Below are 21,791 nucleotides of genomic sequence, written 5' to 3'. Positions count from 1 at the left end.
TTAGAAATCCATCATAATTTAACCCTCTCGGTAAAAGAAACCACGAGCACGGGGCCAGCACCAAACTTTCACCATGGCATTTTTTCACCTCTAAAAATGTAAGTTTGGCCACCCCATATTGGACATGTTTTCTCAAGATCGTCGCACAAGAGTACTTTCATTGAAACTACACTCGAATTCACCGACGATTTTATACTTCTTGCCATCACTTTCCAATACATCTTTCCTATAGGATCAATTAGCCCTTCATCACAGATTGACAAACAAAACATAGCATCCATGAGAAAGTAGGATAATTGAAGCCTAATTTCAGAATAAATCCTTCAAGCCTACTGGTTTGTTCCCACAAATGCTCGACACTTCTTGACCATCTAGTACATTGCCTATGATTTATTATTCGACAATAATACACCTTGAAACCAACAGCATTAGATTATGTGTTGAAGGCATCTGATGATTGTCCATCCGTCCTGAGTCATCACAAATATTTATGTGTAACAATGTGGTAGCCATTACATCAAGACCCCATGGAGAATGTTCTCATAAGATGATTGTTTATACACAGCACATATTTCACTTATGTTCCTATGTATATGTAAATAGCTCATACCTGGCTATCAAAAAATGGAAATCTACTTTGTCAAATATAATGCATCAACAGATCTAACACTTTAATACGGAATTCTCTGCTTCCAACTCTGATACTAACGAACGGAAAACATAAACAGATTACATAAACTCAAACATCAAATGTACCTAAATATGCAACCCTTTGAATCCATTATTAGTCCAAAATCCTAGAAGTGAGTGCCTGAAGAGCAACTAATCAACCAGCATAGATTACCATTTATGGAAGAACAAGCAGTTAAAAAGCTGGCATGTACTGCGTACCCCCAAACACGAAATGGAAATTAAATTACTTCATCAATAAATCCGCCAACAAAAAACGGTAATGAATCTAAATAAAGTTTGTAATAGCAAAACTATCTTGTGCTACTTTATTTAGATCGAATTCAGATGATACAAGTCCATGAATTAGCAAATTGCTCTATTAGTCATGAATTATACAAATTATATAAAACTACAACAATTACGATCCCATGAGTGAAAAATGGAACACCGGGGGAACCAATGGCCTCCAACCACAAAAGCTTCTTCACCATGAGAGAGGAATTTCCTCATTATATCACACTCAAGACTTGTGGAAACAAGAGAATTGCCAACAAACGGAAATAGCTTAAAACAATTGTAAGAATTGAAATGAACCAAGAATGGAATGATCCTACCGCACAATTGAAAAAATCGTATTACTGTGCGCTCTTCTTCCCGTTTGCAGAGTAACTGAGGTACCACCGAACAAATTTCTTCAACCCTGTCTGAAGATCAGTCGAGGGTTTATAACCAAGCTCTTTCTGAGCTAAGCTTATGTTGGCATGCGTAAATTGTACATCACCATTCCTTGGCAACTTCATAACCAACCTCTTAGCCTTCACCTTGAGTAGCCTCTCTAAAATACTCACAAGATCCGAAACTGGTACGGGGGATGTGTTTCCCAGATTGTACACCCGCAATTGAGCCGGCCCCTTCTTCTTGCCACCACTGCCGGTACTTTTCTCTGCGGTATCTAATGCACCCAAACAACCTTTTACAATATCATCAACGTAGGTAAAATCCCTGGCCACCGTTCCATGATTTGCAGCCTCAAAGATTGGGATCGACTTCCCCTTCAAAATATCCCTAGTGAAAAAGAAGTATGCCATGTCCGGCCTACCCCATGGTCCATAAACGGTGAAGAATCTCAATCCAGTAAGAGAAAGCCCATATATATGATTATAAGTATGTGCAATCTCTTCACCGGCTTTCTTAGTAGCGGCATACAGGCTTGCAGGCTGATCAGTCCTGTCCCTCTCGGAAAAAGGAACCTTGGTATTCAATCCATACACAGAACTACTCGAAGCCCACACGATTGCTGGCTGCGGATTCGCATTCTTGCAAACCTCAAGCACACTAACTAGGCCGGCAATGTTGCTATGTACGTAGGAGCTAGGATTCTCCATTGCATAGCGAACACCGGCCTGCGCAGCCAGATGCATAACATGAGTAAAGGGCACAATATCAAAAAGTTTCTTTAATAGAGCAGCATCATTGATATCCCCCTCCACAATGTACACCCCGATTCTGTCTAAAAGTGCTTGTCTAGCCCTCTTCAGGGAGGTATCGTAATAATCATTGAAATTATCAATCCCCAAGACACCGTCCCCCCGCCGTTTGAGGGCGGAGGAGACATGAGTTCCCACAAAACCAGAAGCCCCTGTAACCAAAACCGAAATCCCATTTCTAGACCTGGTTTTAGCAGAGGCCCTGACCCTTTTTTCGAAGTTAGGGCCTTCATAAGAGCTTCTAAGGGACCTTCTAGAGAGATCTGAAGGAACAGGGGATGAAGAAGAGGGTGATCTATAGAAGAACAAAAAGATCAAGCCAAGGAAAACAAATGACCAAAAAGCGAGCTTGGCCAGAGAAGAATGCAGCCTCACCCTATTGTACGGAGACTTCTCCATCTTGAACTTTCCTGGGGTTGAAGGGGCGCTGTCAATGTGCTTCATCTGTGACATTAACTGAAAACCCAAAAAAAATCGAGATTTGACGAGTTCCCACGACCAATTTCCCTGCCTTTGCGGCCTATCTGCTGATTTTCTTGGATATTCTTGAAATCAGAATCCAAGGAATATGGCCTGGGCGTATAAACAAAATTTTGATAAATGCAGGTGCTGAGGACTGAGGATTACGTACCTAGAGATGGTGGTGTGGAATAGTTCTACGGTTTATTCATGGGGAATCTTTGGTTTCTTGTAGAAAATGTTTGGTGGTGGCGGTGGTGATTGAATTTTTTTTTCTTTTCTTCTAAAAAAAAATATCACTTTTCTTTCGTGCGGGTTCCTATGATTTTTACAGTGGCAAAGAGATTTGAAAATTGATGATTGAATAAGAATGGTGATTGGAGAGAGGGCCAAGAGATTTGGGGCGGAACTAAACCAGAGGAGGGAGTGAAATGCGGTCTCAACAAAGTTTAAAATAGATCAAAGCAAGAGTGGTCTTTGTTTGGATGGATGGATGGATGGATGCAGGGCCTGTCTTCCGATATCAGTCAAATTTATTATTTTTAGTGTGAGTTGATATAATGTGAGATCGTCTCATGGATCATAATCTGTGAGACGGGTCAATCTTACTCATATTCACAATAAAAATTAATACTCTTAGCATAAAAATAATATTTTTTCACGGGTGACCCAAATTAGATATCCGTCTCACAAATACGACCTGTGAGACCGTCTCACACAAGTTTTTGCCTTTTAGTTTAGTATGACTTGTGAGTTTATTTATTATTATTATTATTTTTTAGATTACAGATATGATATTGTTCCATGCTACAAATATCTAATATAATTGTCCATCATATTGACGACACTTGAACATAGATATGAGACTTACTTATCTCAGACAAACGTACAAAGAAACAACTAAATCTATCCTAAATTATAAATTAGAAAAACTACATGCAATCAACTAAACTCGAACCGGAGACAAATAAGTTTCAAAGCTTCAACATTAACCAGTAGACTAAGGTCTAATTACCTACAATCAACTAAACTCGAACTTGAAACGAATAAGTATATGATAGCTTATCTCATAATTTGTCGATAGAAATCAAATTATTAATATATGATAGCTCTTGCTAAATATCTAGTCAAATACATAATGGGGTAGTTTCAAAACATTGGATAATTAAAATTTTCTTGAAAATGGGGTAATTTAAAAAAATAGTTAATAATTAGCTTTGGTTGGCAGTAAAGGTAAAATTTTATGTCACATGGTCTTAACCAATAAAATATTTTGTGGGGGTTATTTATTTTGGCGAGGATTAAGGTTGGGAATCTGTTGAGGCTCATTTGTGGAGGAGGTGGTGTGGTGGAGAGATTTTGGGGGTAATTATTAAGGGTTCTGAACTCCATGGCCATTGGATAGTGTGTGTGTGTGATTACTTGTTTTTTTTTATACAGATTTTAAAAATAATTGGAAAAAAAAAATTTAAAAATGTTTCGGAATCTAGGAACTACATTATATGTTCAAGACAATTGAAAAATGTTATGTATGGAGTATGTTTATTATGAAACAGTATGAATGATCTATATTTGTACAACAGGTCGATCGATTTTTAGTATAAAAATCATATACCTCTTTCGACGGATCAAGTAGATGATTTGTATCACAAAATTAAGAAATGAAATATTGTTATGATATTTTTTTGTGATATTTGGGATGGAGGAATTAGTTATTATAATTTTAAATTTGTTAGAATAGATATAGCATCAATGGAAATTACGAAAACAATCTGATCATAGATGATAGTAATATTATTAATTCAAATGTAGAGCAATTATTTTTTTCAATTATATGTATGCATGACATACATATTATAATCTTGAATAATATATTATATTGATGATTTGAATTGTATATAGAAACCAATGAAGGGACGACATTTTGTAACACGAAGTGGCCAATTTATGGAAATATACCAAAAAGCTTTTTTTTTTCTGATGCAAATATAATCTAAAACTGTCAAATATTTAAGAATATGTGTTTTGTGAGATTGTCTCACAAATCTATATTTGTAAGATGAGTCAACCTTACCGATATTCACAATAAAAAGTAGAGTAGGTCTTATGTGAGACCGTCTCACGGATCTTAATCTATGAGACGGATCAACCTTACCCATATTCACAATAAAAAGTAATATTTTTAACATAAAAAGTAATACTTTTTCATAGATGACCCAAATAAGAGATCTGTCTCACAAATATGACCCGTGAGACCGTCTCACACAAATTTTTGCCTAAAAAGTAATACACTTAGCATAAAAAGTAAAAAAAAATCATAGATGATCCAAATAAAATATTTATCTCACAAAATGCGATTACGCAATCTTTTGTCAAGATTTAATAAAATTCGTTACAGCTGTGAAAGTGATTTTTCGATGTCCTTTTTTAAGATGTTCTTTCGCAGGCTCCTTACCGTAAATGCTACTGCATTGTTTTTCACGAGTATTTTTTTTGATAAAAAAATATTTTTATAATAATCTCTTCATTTTTGTTTCACATTATTATTTTAATCTTAAAAGGATAGAATTACCTCATCAAAATAATACACTAAATGATAGCTTTATTGAAAATAATGACATCTGAGAACAATCTCGTTAGTTTATACAAAAACTTATATGACTCGATCAATTAAAAAATATTATTTTTTACTTTAGATACGAACAGAGTCGATCCGTCACATCAATATAAATATGTGAGATCGTTTAAATAAAATGAGAACACTAACCATGAAGGAAAGGTTAGATTTTGCTAGATATATACTTTTATTGCTTTTTTTTTTTTACAAACATTTTCTTAGCATGTTACAAATATTATTCAATTTTTTTTTAATTATTGAAGTTTAATAGATAATCAATGAAATTAAAATGATCTTGTTGCACGGTTGCACCATCTGGAAAACTTCGTCCATCAATTCCACTGATTATAGAGCCCATTTGGAGTTCAAGTAAAAAAAAAATAGAAGGAAAAATAAACAAAGAAAGAATTTGCCTCCACATGGTTCTCGATTCTCATCATTCTAAAAAACAAAAAGGGTCCCTAACATCATTTTGATTTGATTATAAAATTATAAAAATGGCATAATTACTCAGACTGCATAAAAGTACATCAAGAAATTATAAAAATTACAGCTTGCAAATGGCACTAATTCTCATGTTCATGCGATGGTACAATCATGCACACAGTTAGGGGCCATAGCAATTAATACTTGGTGGTGATTTTAAAGGGGTCAAAGTGAGGAGGTGAGGGTTGGAGGAGTCACATTTAGTGTGTGTGTGTGGCCTTACAGTGCAAAAAACTTCAAAAACAGGGCAACAGCCTTTTTCAAGAACCGCCCATGTCCCATGTTATTAGGTTTCTACATGTGAATCAATATGTTTTTCTGTGTGTATGAACTGCGACAGTGTATATTCGAAAATGTTGGGAAAAAAAAGAGAATTTTTTTAGAAGCCGTTACAGTTTTTCGTGAAAACAATGTTGAAGACGTTGAAATGAAGAGGGTCTGGTCGAGAACAGACAGAATTTGGGGTAATGATATCCTCTTTGTGAGAGGAAATCATAAACCCGTGTTCGAAACAGAAAAAGGGGAAAACATGTTGGATCATGGAATATAACATTTATGATTGACACACTTGATGATCAAGCAAATTGGAGCCTGCTTGGAGGGGAAGTTATTTAGTTACTTGCAAGTAATAGCAGTAATATTCAAGAGTTGGTCATTAAAACTTTTCTGATATTACAACAATCTCAACAACTTAATACACACAGTTTACTCAGAAAATTCCGGAGGATTCCCATCCATCTCTTCCTCACATCAAGGATAGATTATTCGAATAATCGTGAATAACCACATTTTTTCAATTCAAAAGTAGATGTCTTGAAAAAGGAAAAAGCTTCTCAGTGCTGTGAGAAAGTAGCAAGAACGTCGAAATAATTAGGGAATGTTTTGCGCGTGCAACCAGGATCTTTTATTGTGACGGGAACATCAGCACAGGCGGCGAGTGAAAAGGCCATGGCCATCCTATGATCATCATATGTATCGATGGAGGTTATATTTAGTTTCTCCGGCGGAGTAATCACACAGTAATCTGGACCTTCTACAACTGTGGCTCCCAACTGAAGAACAGAACAAAAAAGGGAGAAGATATCAAGGGACCGCTTTGTAGATAAATATTTAATTGCTTACTTTTTTTCAAACTTAATAAAGGTTCAAGCTGATGAGAGTTAAAAGTGAAAGCTAGAAAGCGAGGAACCTTTCTAAGTTCTGTGCATATGGCGATCATTCGCTCAGTTTCTTTCACCCTCCAGCTAGCAACTGCAAACATATGCATAAAAAATCGGCTTGCTTCCTTTTTTCTTGCTTTTTTAGATAATGATGGTCAAAGATTATATTTTAAGTTGATGTTGTACCATCTCGTATAGCAGTCGGCCCATCAGCGAAAAGCGCTACAACAGCAAGAGTCATGGCGACATCTGGCATTTTATTCATGTTGATATCAATGGCACGCAAATGCTTCCTTCCAGACGAATCACGCGGAGGGCCTTTAACAGTGACACTATTCTCAGTCCACGTAACTTCTGCACCCATTTTTTCAAGAACCTCGGCAAATTTGACGTCACCCTTCCAGAGGAAAAGTTTGAAGACAATAGTTACAAAAGATCACTTCATAAGAGCATAAACAATAACTGACTCCGCCAGAAAAATGTGGCATCATTCTACAGAATGCTGTGAGAAATCAACTTCGTGCTAGGTGGTTAACTTGTATAACCCTATTCTTAGAGTTCATGTTCTGATCTAGAAAATCTACTTTTCAGATGCTCCTGGGATTTCGGGTTGTTTCCGGTCAATATTTAAGTGATGATGAGAGTCGCACGCGTGGATAAAAGTGTCAAAAACTAACTGAACTTCTTATGTCACCTAGAGCACAAGAATACGTGAAAATTTGGGAATTCTGGAGCAATAGGTACCTGTAAACTACTTGTCCCACAACCTTCAACGGTAACAGTTCCACCAGTAACAGCTGCACCAGCCAAGAAGTAACTGGCACTTGAGGCATCGCCTTCAACATAAGATTTTCCAGGAGACCTAATGAAAAATTGTCCTTAAACTTCGACGATACTAAGTTTATCGAAGCCTTAAAAACATTAGAGTATTGGGACTCACTTGTACTTTTGACCTCCACGAACCAAGAATCTGTCCCACTCATCACTGTGCTCTACAGAGACACCATACCTTTCCATTAACTTAATGGTCATCTCCACATAAGGAACCGAAATTAGTTTGTCAATTATCTCAATTTCCACATTGCCTAGCGCCAGTGGAGCTGCCATGAGCAGAGCAGTCAAGTATTGGCTACTGATGGACCCAGAGAGTTTCACCTGCCAAAAGAGATTAAACCATCACAAATCTTATTCAAAGAACAGTATACATTTACCCCCATTTCATTTGGACTAGAAGGCATCTGTAGGGCCAGGGCCAACTAACAAATAAGTATATAAACAAAGATAAATTTTAAATCACCGCGCAATTTGACTGAACATCTTTATAACTTCTTCCTTTCCTGGAGTTAATGGGGGATAGCAAATTGGACTAAAGGCCTAATTTTGGACGGAAGGTTAAGTTATACGGAGTATAATGGCAAATAAGGAAATTTCGGCAGAGACATTCTCAGAAATAACCACCCATTCGATATTCTACAAGGCACATAGCTACTTTCTCTTCCACGAATGTGCAAGTTATAACTTTGCTTCAGTTTTTTCTTTAATATTTTCATTCAAAAATGAGTATTGCGCCAATCAACGTGCCTTGTGATTAAGCTGATATAACATTCATCTATCCATTGAAACCACCCACAGGAGCTCTTTAAAGAAAGTAAGACACACCTTTCCCCCTGGAAGACCACCCTTTCCAACAACACGAACTGGGGGACAATTCGTCCCCAGGAAGCAATCGACTTCTGCTCCAAGCTGTTTAAGTCCAGTCACTAAATCACCAATTGGTCTCTCTCTCATGCGAGGAACTCCATCAAGGACGTAGCTGACAATCAACAAGAATTTATGATGGTATAAATCAATTACTCTTATTTAGACTGTAAATTGTATTTTGAGGTAAATTAAATTGTTATAAGATCACAGAAAAAAAATCACAAGCTAATATTTTTCTTTAAAAGAATCACATCATAGCGCTTCAGGATTATGGGATAAATAAGAAAGAATCAACAAAAATCCATTCAGTATACCTTGCGTTTCCACCAGCGGCAGTAACTGCAGCAGCCAAAGGGCGCATAGCTGTTCCTGCATTTCCTAGGAAAAGCTGAATTTCATCTTTGGCATCTTTAGAAACTGGAAATAGACCACCACATCCTTCCACAACAGCTCGGTGATCTGCTTTATCTTCTTCCACATTCAGCCCAAGTGTTCTCAAGGCACCAAGCATATAATGGATGTCATCACTGTTTAGTAAGTTGTCCACAACAGTTGTTCCCTAGAAAATCATGTGTATCATGTAATGTGAGCTTGTGTAAGAATGCTGATTTAGAAAGGCATATAACGCTTAAATAATCAATTGTAAAACATATGAGCTAACAAGAAATGTGGAATATGGACCACTGAGAATCCTGGAATATTGTAAACAGAAAACGGTGAAATTGAAAATGGGCATGATGTAAAATGCTAATAGGCTAACAAACTTAATAAGGATACGACCAAATGTGTAAAACAGTTTTCCAAACCTTAGATTGTCGTTCTCACACCACAGACTTAAAAGTGTGTGATCCTGAATCGAGAAAATGTAATGATTCAAGCATACATTTGAAAGTGTGCTCTCATCTAGTTAAACAAATTTTCAATCGCTCACCATTCAATTAATTTGTGATTGTATCCTTGCTTTAAGTGATGGCATTAGAATTCTCAATTCCCAACCAATACTTCTAAGTCAAACACGTATCTTTTGTGCTAACCACTACCCTTGCTTATTTACATCCATTTACTCTGTATTAAAACAAGTTTAACTTTAATCTAAAAATATATTCAATTCAATCGCTTTCCTATGCAACTAATTCATTTTATAGCAGAAAGTTCATCGAAACATTATTCCATTCAAGGAATGTAGCGCCAGCATACTCTATAAAAACAGCGATTCTCATAAACGTGCAGAACAATATACACAATGAGTGATTCCTTCAGATATTTCAATCTAAAATAGCTGCAGATATAATGCATTTTGACATATGAATGTCTTTGCAGAAAAGCACAGGCTTGTGTATTTATTGATCAGTTTAAAAAATGTCCATCACACAATTGTACTTGGATCAAAGAATCCGGAAACAAGATTGTGCATACATATTTGCCAGCAGTAATATGAACCTCAGGCTCATAATGTTATAGAGAGGCATTTGGGCCTGGATCTTAAATATTCACAAGACTTGTGAACTCTTTCTTTCTCGATATTAATCATATTCATACATAAAGCTACACAGCATAGAATCAAACGAGGACGTGGCATTCTCAATTTGCACAACAGGAAAAATTTATCCATATTCATGCACAATCCCATCAGATTCACACTTCCACAATCCCAATATAACAATACAGGCACTGCAAAATTGAACAACAATTAATAATCATGTACGCGTGATGTCGAACACACCACAATATTACCTCAGAGAGGGCAGCAAGAAGTAAAATACGGTTAGAGAGGGATTTGGAGCCTGGTAACTTAACAGTACCGGATATTTCTTTGATGGGTTCCAACACAATTTCCGGCAGCGTTGACTGCTTCTCCGCCGTTGCAACAGAAGCCGTAACCTTTAAAGAATTCTTCCCTTGAACTGTAAAGATTGAATTTTTATCCACAACCCATGAACACTTTGACGGGCTTTTCAGATTCTTTGCGCCAAAAAACAAGGAATTCGAAGTTGCAGCAGAAGATCTGGCAATAATGGTGGAGAATCTTGGGGAAACTTTGTGCGCCATGTTGCTAACGTGCGCCATTTCTCAGAAGAACTAAAATAGTTTAAACAAAATCGATCGGGAAAAAAGTGTGGAGTTTTAAAACTTCTTCTTTTTTTTAAAAAAAAAAAACAGAAAAATCCCACCTAATTCTTCTTGGGTTTTAAGTTGAGGATGATGGTATGGCTTGGCGGGGACGGTGAGCAGGTTAGGACTCAAGTGTGATTATGAAGAAACTGGGTCGTGGAGATCCAATTTGTCTCACAAACCTTATTTGACCGGTCGAACAATTTATTTTTCTTACCAAAAAAAAAATAAAATCATGCAAGAGAAATAAAGAATACTGACTAATTTGTAAATTTTGGTTTCTTTTAGAATTTATTTACAATAACATCAAATATCATGTGATAGGTAAATATGGATATAGGACCAAATTAACATAGAGTAGGTCTCTTGTGAGACGATCTCACGAATCTTTATCTGTGAGACAGGTCAAACCTACCGATATTCACAATAAAAAGTAATACTCTTAGCATAAAAATAATAATTTTTCATGGATGACCGAAATAAGATATCTGTCTCACAAAATATGACTCGTGAGACCGTCTCACACAAGTTTTTGTCATTAGCATAAACAATGGTTTTTTAAAAATGCTTTTCAAAATATTTTTTTATGTGAATATAGTAGTTGAGAACTGAAGCATATATTTTAAAAATAACTTGTTCAAAAAATTTGAAAAAGAACTTTGATTTTAATATTTAAAAGCAATTTTGTCATGAAAACAGTATCAATTATTAACTTTATCGTAAAATTTAACTAAAACTACTGAAAACAATTGGTTCGGTATAGTTCACACCAACTTCCAAAATTTTGTTACACTGGTGGAAATAGACTTCAACATGGGCGGCTCGGCCTCAAGGTCTTGATAGAAAAATAGCATGAAATGTATTCATAACATCTAGTCTTGATTAAAACTGTCGTGATGGTTTCACGAATTATACGATTTACAGTTATGAAACAAACTATGATAATATAAATCCGTCTATACGTCAAATCGCATAATATACTCATATCAATGATTTACAACTTGATTTGACATCAATATTCCAAGATTAAAATGATATGAAGTTCGAGGCTCAATTTTAACAAACATTTCCCACAACTCACCGAAAATTCCTCAATTTATAGTTCTCAAGGTCCCAACTCAAATGTTCCAATTTTGAATACTCGTTAGAAGCAACAAAGACTACACACCAACTAAAATTGACAATAAGTTAAATGCAAAGAGTGAGTGGCAATCAGTGTCATACAAAAGATTGGAAGTAGGAGAATGTGGATGGTCAAGTTTAAAGCATAAATCTCCCAACAACCACATCCAACACACACCTTCAACTACCACTTGCTAATTGGATGGATCCGTCTTGGATTCGGGGCTCCATCTCTATTTTGTACTTCTATTTTTTTAAGAAGAGATTAGGTTCACCCCATCAATTCTGACACATCAATGGTTTGAATTCATGTTCCAATCTAAAACAATATAAAAATAATGATAATGAATATAAGTCAAGCTCACGTTGAAGGATCAAGCAATAGCTCGCATTCATATTGCCTATCTACTTCTGCTTATTTGAAACAAGAACCTTGTAATTATTCGAAACGTGTTAACATACGATACGATGTTACAAATCAGGAGTATGATATGCCGAACTCTCTCTTGTTGTTCCATTTAGACTCCAAACTCTGCTGCTAGATTTCAAAAACCAAAAAGAAACACAGAAAAATTGCATGTTTTTGTGGCAAACTCTCGAGTACAGACTTACTTATCCTAAACCGAGTTTCTTATGCATTCTTCCAATACAGTTTTACCAACCCGAAATCCAAAAGCACGTGGTCTTCGAATTCCACAAGGAATCAAAGAACCTCAGCCTACAAGAGCTCTTTAGCTGCAGCTATGACGGCTTCCGCTGTGATGCCAAACTCCTTGTAAATTTTTCCTGCAGGCGCACTAGCTCCAAATCGGTCAATTCCAATGGACTTTCCTTTAGATCCAACAATCTTTCCCCAGCCAAATGTCGTTCCAGCTTCGATGCTTACTCTAGCAGTTACTGCGGAGGGCAGAACACTTTCCTTGTACTCATCAGATTGTTCGTCGAAAAGTTCCCAAGAAACAAAGGAGACAACTCTTACTTTCTTCCCTTCATTCCTAAGTTCATCACCTGCCTTTGCTGCAATTTCTAACTCGGAACCGGTTCCAATCAAAATGACATCAGGCTTGTTATTGAATGAATTGTCAGATATGATGTAACCTCCCTTTTCAACACCTTCGATGGATGTTCCAGGAAGCTGTGTTAGCTTTTGTCGAGACAGGGCAAGGACTGATGGCCTCTTCCGATTAAGAACAGCCACCTTGTATGCACCAGCTGTCTCGTTGCCGTCCGCTGGACGGAGCATCAATATGTTAGGCATTGCTCGGAAACTTGCCACATGCTCAATAGGTTGATGAGTCGGTCCGTCCTCTCCAAGCCCGATTGAGTCGTGGGTCATCACGTAAATAACTCCAGCTTCACACAGTGCGGAGATCCTCATGGCTGCTCTCATGTAGTCAGTGAAAACAAAGAAAGTTGCACAGTAGGGAATGATGCCAGGGCTGTGAAGTGCTATTCCATTACATATGGCTCCCATGCCATGTTCACGAACACCAAACCTTATATTTCGTTCTTCTGGTGTGTTCTTTTGAAAGTCGCCAAACATTTTGAGAAGGGTCATGTTGGATGAGGCGAGATCGGCACTGCCACCTAGCAAACCAGGGAGAACCTTTGCAAGAGCATTGAGATTTTGCTGAGAAAGGTTTCTAGTGGCATCAGCTGGGCTCTCAGGTGTGTACGTCTGGAATGAAGGGACGTTACTCAGAAATAAATTTCGAGAGAATATAACAATACAACACAACATGGAAGCTTTTTTCATTTAATATGCATTTGCATGATCTGTTTTCTAACATTACACTCATTGCTCACACGGCCAAGCATCCGCAACTTTCTGAAATTGCTCTTTCATTTTAATAGTAATAACATATTCACAGATGTTGCATCTTTCAAAGTCATAAACGAGGTTAAAGATGATAAAAAAAATGGGGGCAAAATTACTCACAGGAAGAGCCTTTTCCCAACCAGCTGGTAGTTCACCAGTGATGATAGACTTCAACTCAGCTGCTTCCTCTGGATACTTCTTCTCATATTCAGCAAACTTGGCATTCCATTCAGCTTCAAATGAAGCACCCTCAGGAACATGTCGGCTCCAATGACTGCAATAAAGTATGTCCAAAATCATGAAGTCTAACATAAATTATTAAAATCAAGAGGAATCCAATTTCTTACTTCTTCACATCTTCGGGCACATGGAAAGGCTCGTAAGGCCATCCAAGATTCTTTCTGGTTGCTTCAACTTCCTTGGCACCCAGTGCACTTCCATGCACACTGTATGAGTTGGCCTTGTTGGGGGACCCAAAACCAATGGTAGTTGTTACCTGCTTGGAGAAAAAAAAGACGGAAATTATACGATTTTACCTTCAACAAGATGCAAAGAATTCAAGAAGAAATAAGAAGTAAAAAAAAAAAAAAACAGAGGCCAGTGGCTGGTACAATTTCCATGTGTTTTTAGGAACCGAGGTATTCAATTATCCCTAAAAATGAATGAATATCTGACCTTAATCAGAGTGGGCTTGTCTTTTACTGCCTTGGCTTCCTTGATAGCGGCACTAATTTCATCATAACCTGTGTTACCATTCTTCACCCAAATCACATGCCAACCAAGCCCCTCAAAACGAGAGTCAACACTCTCAGTGAAAGCAATTTCGGTGTCACCGTCAATAGAGATGTGATTGTCGTCATAAAAGGCAATAAGCTTTCCCAATCCCCAGTGTCCTGCAAGGGAGCACACTTCATTTGATATACCCTCCATTTGACACCCATCACCGAGGATAACATACCTAATAAGGAGCCAATACCATCAGGCAAATAAGTTAAGAACAGTGAACCAAATCCATCATCAAAGAACACAAATGAAGAGACGAATTTTGAGGTTAACTTACGTGTAGTGGTCAACAATCTCGCTATCTGGTTTGTTATAGCGGGCTGCCAGGTGTTTTTCTGCAAGAGCCAAGCCCACTGCATTGGCAATGCCTTGACCAAGTGGGCCTGTGCAAACAAAACGTGTCAACCGTAATCAGTTTCAGAAAACCCATTCAAGTGTATGGAAGCAAACAAATCGAAATTTCATTATTAGATTCTACCAGTAGTGACTTCAACACCAGGTGTCTCAAAGTTCTCAGGATGACCAGGTGTTTTGCTTCCCCACTGACGGAAACTCTTCAAATCCTCTTCCTGTCAAGTTAATGAAGTTTGCCCAAGAATCATATGAAATGCTCATGAGGCATCGAATATGCATATGTACTTTCTATAAAACTCGAACTACCCCTAAAAGGTGCTCCACAGACCAGTAGAACACAAAAGAGCAGAAATAACAATTTTATCCCCCAGCTGAATCTGAACTCTCTAAGAAGCCAGAAAAAGCACCAGAAAGTAAATTCGAAAATCACCGGAGCTGTACAAAGCCAAGCCGATATTTTTACAACAATTCCCAACAAATCTGAAACTTAGTTTCACTCAATCCCAGAAAACTACATTAACAGTAGAATCTCAACAGATTATCTCAAAGTTGGATCTTTGCAATTTTCTCACGGCCCATCTTTAAAACAAAAAAGAAGATCAACCTTCCATCACCGAAACAAAAAAGAAGATTAACCTACCAACTCAGTATCCAAAAGCAATCCCACTAAGATCCATCACATTCACACCTACCACGCGCACAGTCTAATATCAAAAATCCTAGTGCATGTCGTATATTTGATCGGAAAAGATTAATAAATTAGTTAATATTGCGAAAAAAACCAAAGATTAGACCTTGACGGAGTCATATCCAGCGAGGTGAAGCAGCGCGTACTGTAGCATACACCCATGTCCAGCGGAAAGCACAAAGCGGTCACGATTAAACCAATAAGGATTCTTAGGATTGTACCTCATGATTTCATCGTACAACACGTGACCCATCGGAGCGCATCCCATTGGCAGACCAGGGTGCCCCGAATTAGCTTTCTCGACGGCATCGATTGCCAAGAATCTGATCGTGTTGACGGATTTATCGATAAGAGCAGTGTCAGTTTTCTCTAAGGTTTCAACTGTTGCGGAAGCAATAACTGGAAAACGGATGGTGGCGGGGATGCTGCGGCGGCTTGAGATGGAGGACGTGGTCGTGGAGGTAGATTTCAGACCCGAGAAGGAAGGAAGGAACAAGGACTGGGAGGAGGAGGTGGTGGTGGAGCCATGGCGGGGAATGGCCGCGCGCGATAGCATGGCTTGGGATGGTATGAGGGAGGAAGAAGAAGCCATGGCTCTGCACTGTTTCTGTGTGAGAGAAAAACAATGCAAAAAAATGGGGACAAGATCAAAGAAAATACGAGGTGTAGGCTATTTGGTCTTACTTACAGTTGTTCTGCTATTTTAGTTATCTTTCGTAATAATAATATATTTTAAATTATAAAATATATTAAATATATATATATATAAATAATAAAAATATATAGTTATCCAAATACAAAATATTTTACATTTGGTATCATTTTTAGAGGGGAAAAAATCCTTTAATTCAGTTATTTTTATATCTAAATAAATCCTATACAAGTAACAGAATTGCACTGAAAAAGAAATTCGCACCCACCGTGGTAGGTGAACTTTTAAAATAGAGAGGTCACCGATGGCTTATTAGGACAAGGGTTTAGTTTAAAATTAGATATTTTTTTTTAATTTTAGTTTGAGACGAGAATTTTATTATGCTTAAATTCGATTTTGAGATCTCGTCTTAAATTTGAGATGTTGATATGAATATATTAAACATCATCGATGACCTATATTTTTCTTTAAGCTCGATTTATTATATTTGCAACATGTTTATTTATTGAGCATTCATTACATGTTTAATGTTTTACCACAAAAAAATAAACCAGTATATAATTAGGTATAGTGAAGTATGGTGGGAAAAGTCCGGCAGCTGCTCAAAAATATTATTTTATTTATCATTTTCATGAAACTTGCCATAGGTCGAATAATTTATTGTTGAAATTATGGAGTTTAAGTTGGGAAATTACCATACAAAAGGAGATGAAACTTGAGGTGTGGACACAAGATTGTGAGAGGGTCTAGTTAGGACTTAGGACATAGATGAACTTAATCGGGATAAATATAAATATGACAAAAATTTGTGTGAGACGGTCTTACGAGTCGTATTTTGTGAATCGAATATCTTATTTGAGTTATCCATGAAAAAATATTATTTTTTATGCTAAGAGTATTACTTTTTATTGTGAATATAGATGTAGTTGATCCGTCTCACAAGAGACTTACTCTATAAATAAAATTTTACATCTCAAGTGTATTGAATCGAAACCCAAATTTTTTTAATATTTTGATTCGAATTTGATAATTTTGAAGATGAATCAAATATTTTTTAATCGATTTTTACAGGTCTAATGTGTAAACCTTGAGGATAAGCTTCATAAAAAATAAATAATCATAATTTAATAATGTATCATGTAAAGATGCTATAATTATATTTTTATAATATAATATAAAAGTTGCTAATAACTGATTTTATATGGGTTATTCTTCCTATTAGAAATTAAAGTCATTAGAAAAATTATTTTAATGTATTTCATGATTTTTAAATAATATTGTGTTAGTCATTTTATTTATCCCCTATTAGTTTTCCATAATTTCTGTATTTCTGGAATTTGCATAAGAATTAGATATTTTGAAATTTTTATTTATTTTCTGTATTATTTATTTCTTATCTGATATTAATTTCGCTTTACCTTTAATACTGTGTGGAGTGATGGTAGTGATCTTTGTCGGAAAAAAAGATTTCATCTTGACCCCGAAGTCACTTTATCCTCCGAAGTCCGAACTACGGTAGATTATCGCCTCAATTGCCGGCGGGATCTCCGAGCAGGTAGCTTCAAGCCTGTCCATTTGTTTTATGTTTTTTTTTTCCGCTCAACTTTATGTGTTTGATTGGTAGATGTCAAATAGGTTCCGTTGCTTTCATTTGTTTGTTTTTCTAGGGTTTGGTGATTAGGAGTTTTAGAGTTTATTTATGTGTAGTTGGAGGCGATTCTTCTTTTACTTAATTTAGTAATGGATATTAAAACGAATTTTTGTTTAGTATGTGTAAAGCGAGGTTTAGAAACGGTTGATGGAAGTTTAGATAAATGCTAAAGTTAAGGAAGAGCTGGTGATGTCTTTCACATGGTATGTTCGTTGGTGTTTTCTGCATTTTCTTAAAAATGGGAGGCAATGATGTTTTTGTATTGAGTTCTCTAATGTGTTACCATCGGCGAATTGTGATTGTCAAGTGAGTGTTATTGGTTGTTATGGCGGTTGGATTTTGATTGGCATGAATTGCAGTAATGTTTACTTGTTGTGGTATTTGTTTACATCGATTTTTTTATTCTTTTCTGTATCTTTGATCTTTGTTTTTTCTCTCTCTCTTTTTCTTTTTGCTGGGAGACTATCTTTGAGTTGTTCTTGGTTTAGTAAAATTTTGAAGTCCCTTGAGAAAATTTAAATTTATGGTCAATGTCCGCTGGTACACCGTTGTTGTCCAATGAGCTCTGAGTGATCGAATCTCCATATTATATTCACTTTGAGTTTTCCAAATTGCGGTAAATGATGTAACTTCCATTTGTGATAAGAATATTATGCCTTATGTTGACTATAAGTTTTGTTGTGAATGGAATACGATTATTATTTGCAGTAATCCAACATTTTGCATAATAAGTGATTTCCATGAGTGATTTCCAATTAATTATCAAGAATAAAAATTTGCCTAGTATATTTCCCCCAGTGTTTGAGAGGAACCTCTTAAATCCCACCCAAAATGTCAATTGACTCTTCTCGGTGCCTTTGAAGCTTAATGAACCTTGACATAACATCAGCGTAAATTGGAGACTCTCTTCATTTTTAATTGACGTCTATTATGAAGATTACATGTGGGCTATTTATTGTGTTCTCTCCGTGGCTTAGGAGAGTAGTTAAAACAGGAATGTTACCTTCTAAATATCAATATTATTTGACTTGTTTTATCCCAACCTTCCATGATTGTCCTGGATTGTTGCAAAGAATAATAAATCAGAATATCAAATTTTAACTATGGAAATTTTACCAAATAAGTGAGAGGTGTTGATCATACAGCAGTTATTCAGTTTATTAATATTTGTTTACTTTTTGGTCATAGTCCAGTGGGTGGGGTGTTTTAAACTATTCTTTACTCGAGTTCATGTGCTAATTAAATAGCATTTAGCCATTTCTTGTGTCTAATCAATAAAGTTATCATGCCTCTGGACACACATTACTGGTTTTGGTGAAACAAACATACATATTAATACATATACCAACAGATGTGCATGTAATCTCATGAGATATCATTCTCTTTCCATAATTTTCAAATTCTCATTAGCTAGTGAAGCGTTGTTTAGAACAAACACAAGCTTGCACTCTTAGAAAACTGTTATTTCAATGTTGATGGTGTTGTTTCACAGTATTGGAGTGGGACGTGCCTCTTAAGCTTGACAGTTTTTAACCATGATTTTGTGTTGGTTCTGTTCAAGCATTTCCGAGATTCAGTTGATACATCCCGTGTAACTTATCTATGTATATTCGCATTTCCTTGTACAGTATTTACCTTCCGTGCAAAACTATTTTGGTGAATTTTGCCATCATCAAAAGAAGATATGCAACACACTGGTGCGAAAGATACCCAACTTCGTGAAAGCAGCAACCAAAAGGTTCATCCCCAACCAATGGAAGATGTCAGAAATCAAAATCCTGAAGCTATGGAAAACCTAGTATCTAAGATATTTACAAACATATCCTCTCTGAAGTCAGCTTACATTCAACTTCAATCTGCTCATACTCCTTATGACCCTGACAAAATTCAAGCTGCCGATAAACTCGTAATATCGGAGTTGAAAATTTTATCTGAACTCAAGCACTTCTATAGAGAGCACCACCCCAAACCTGTTTGTTTTTCTCCGCAAGACTCCCGGCTAGCTGCTGAGATTCAAGAACAGCAGAGCTTGTTAAAAACATACGAGGTCATGGTGAAAAAGTTTCAGTCTGAGATTCAGAATAAAGATTCCGAGATCCTTCAAGTACAACAGCTTATTGAAGAGGCAAATCAGAAACGTGTAAAACTTGAGAAGAACTTAAAGCTCAGAGGCTTGTCAACCAAAGAAACTGAAGGGGGTGGTGATGAAAATAGATATTCCTCATTGGAGTTGTCACCGGATCTTTTCAAGTCAGCAGTGGAAGCTGCTTCCAGGGCCATCCACGACTTTTCCAAACCTTTGATTAACATGATGAAAGCAGCCTGGATGGGATCTTGACGCCGCAGCAAACTCCATAGAGCCAGATATTGTTTATGCAAAGCGAGCTCACAAGAAATATGCCTTTGAATCTCACATATGCCAAAGAATGTTCATTGATTTCCAAGATGAAAGCTATTCCATAAAACCAGAAAACCCACTAGAGATTCCGAATGACAGTTTGTTCCAGCAGTATCTTGCCTTGAGGGAAATGGATCCTCTAGATGCCGTATGCCAGACTCCAGATTCAGCTTTTGGAAAATTTTGCCAGAACAAATACCTAATACTGATCCATCCAAAAATGGAAGCTTCATTTTTTGGAAACCTAGACCACTGGAATTTTATAATGGGAGGTGGACATCCTAGGACTGCCTTTTACCAGGCTTTTCTGAAACTTGCCATGTCGATTTGGCTTTTGCACATGTTGGCACATTCTTTTGATCCTCCCGTCAAAATCTTTCAAGTGAAGCGTGACAATGAGTTTTCGGAAGTTTATATGGAAAGCGTCGTTAAAAAGTACATTACAGAAGACAGTGATCAAAATCCTAAAGTCGGCCTAATGGTTATGCCCGGCTTTTGGATTGGTGGTGGCGTGATCCAGTCCCAAGTCTACCTTACAGGTATAAAAGTGACTGAATGACCGTTTTTATTGTTCCGAAATTTTGGAGCATGTATCATGTATGTATTTCAGTGCTTGTCATGTATCAGTGCTTCGTCTGAGAATGTTTTCTGTATTATCTTCTTGTGCTTTTATCCTCTTGGTAGCATTTTCACTGTGGTTCGTGCAGCATTAGGGAATCGCAGGTAAAATGGAACTGGGAGAATGTTATCCCATAAATTTACTACTCTTTTATTTTATCTTTGAGGATTTATTGTAATATTAAAAAATTCCTACTTTAGATTTTACGATACAAATTTCTCGTGTATACGTGTAAAAGCATGCATGCGAGTTCAAATTTGGTTTCTAATTCTTCGAAAGAAAAAAAATGGTTTCTTATTAATAGAAAAATTATTTTTAAAAAGTAGATCAACTTTCACTTTAGGTCATGTAATTTACCTATGTATTATATATATTTATCACAAAAAAAGAAATGTAGTCTCTATAAAATTAAAAACTATTTCAAGTTTATAGTAATATAATTTTATTTTATTTTTTTGACCAAGCTTGTATATAGTGATATAATTAATAGTAGTATGGAAAATGGATTTTGGACCTTCTTCTGAAATATTATCATTGAACTTAAGAGATGAAAATTAATTATAGAGAAAACTAAAACTAAAAATTTTCAACTTAAAACAAAAGTCACAGTTTTGCATTGACATTAACCCATTAATTACTTTATAGTAATCGTTGCCTCATTGTCTACGACACGTTTGATTAAGAGAGTACACATTTGATCAAGAGATTGTTTAGCAGAGATTATAAGCTCTCTTCTTATAAATTTTGAAATTTTGTTTGATAATTTAAAAAAAAAAAACATCCTATAAATTGTCAAAATAAACAGTTTGTCAGCTTATAAGTCGTTTTAAAAAATTGATATCCTGCTTTATTTAAAATATCGTGTTTTAAAAATCAAATCATCTTCACATATTTTATAACATTTCAAACATATCATCGTGAACATAAAATTCATAATGTTAAGTCCTTCTGATGATTATCATTAAATAAAATGGTATAATATCGTCATAAAAAAATAAATCTTATAATATC

General features: G+C 36.2%; 3 protein-coding genes and 1 pseudogene across 3 annotated transcripts; 1 reads left to right on the top strand and 3 right to left on the bottom strand.

Moving 5' to 3' along the window:
* Positions 1–955: 955 nt before the first annotated feature.
* LOC140838699 (UDP-glucuronate 4-epimerase 3-like) lies at positions 956–3,096 on the bottom strand. The gene has a single exon (XM_073205191.1). The coding sequence runs from the start codon at positions 2,610–2,612 to the stop codon at positions 1,308–1,310; it is 1,305 nt and encodes a 434-aa protein (XP_073061292.1). The 5' UTR covers positions 2,613–3,096; the 3' UTR covers positions 956–1,307.
* A 3,254-nt stretch (positions 3,097–6,350) lies between these two features.
* LOC140838688 (3-phosphoshikimate 1-carboxyvinyltransferase 2) lies at positions 6,351–10,896 on the bottom strand. Its single transcript, XM_073205179.1, has 9 exons — positions 10,754–10,896; positions 10,317–10,661; positions 8,897–9,141; positions 8,541–8,694; positions 7,822–8,036; positions 7,626–7,743; positions 7,068–7,278; positions 6,911–6,972; positions 6,351–6,773 (listed from the first exon to the last, which is right to left on the bottom strand). Exons 2-9 carry the CDS (start codon positions 10,647–10,649, stop codon positions 6,555–6,557), a joined length of 1,557 nt encoding a protein of 518 aa, XP_073061280.1. The 5' UTR covers positions 10,650–10,661; positions 10,754–10,896; the 3' UTR covers positions 6,351–6,554.
* A 1,311-nt stretch (positions 10,897–12,207) lies between these two features.
* On the bottom strand, positions 12,208–16,136 carry LOC140838683 (transketolase, chloroplastic). The gene is made up of 7 exons (XM_073205167.1): positions 15,567–16,136; positions 14,897–14,987; positions 14,696–14,801; positions 14,311–14,593; positions 13,983–14,131; positions 13,756–13,909; positions 12,208–13,494 (listed from the first exon to the last, which is right to left on the bottom strand). The coding sequence occupies exons 1-7, from the start codon at positions 16,050–16,052 to the stop codon at positions 12,535–12,537; spliced, it is 2,229 nt and encodes a 742-aa protein (XP_073061268.1). The 5' UTR covers positions 16,053–16,136; the 3' UTR covers positions 12,208–12,534.
* A 1,375-nt stretch (positions 16,137–17,511) lies between these two features.
* On the top strand, positions 17,512–21,048 carry LOC140838676 (protein GRAVITROPIC IN THE LIGHT 1-like; annotated as a pseudogene).
* The last annotated feature ends 743 nt before the right edge of the window (positions 21,049–21,791 follow it).

This window comes from Primulina eburnea, chromosome 1 (genome assembly GCF_022965805.1).
Source record: "Primulina eburnea isolate SZY01 chromosome 1, ASM2296580v1, whole genome shotgun sequence".
NCBI classification, from domain to species: domain Eukaryota; kingdom Viridiplantae; phylum Streptophyta; class Magnoliopsida; order Lamiales; family Gesneriaceae; genus Primulina; species Primulina eburnea.
Note: the sequence above shows the minus strand (reverse complement) of the source record. Positions and strands in the feature narration are given on the sequence as shown.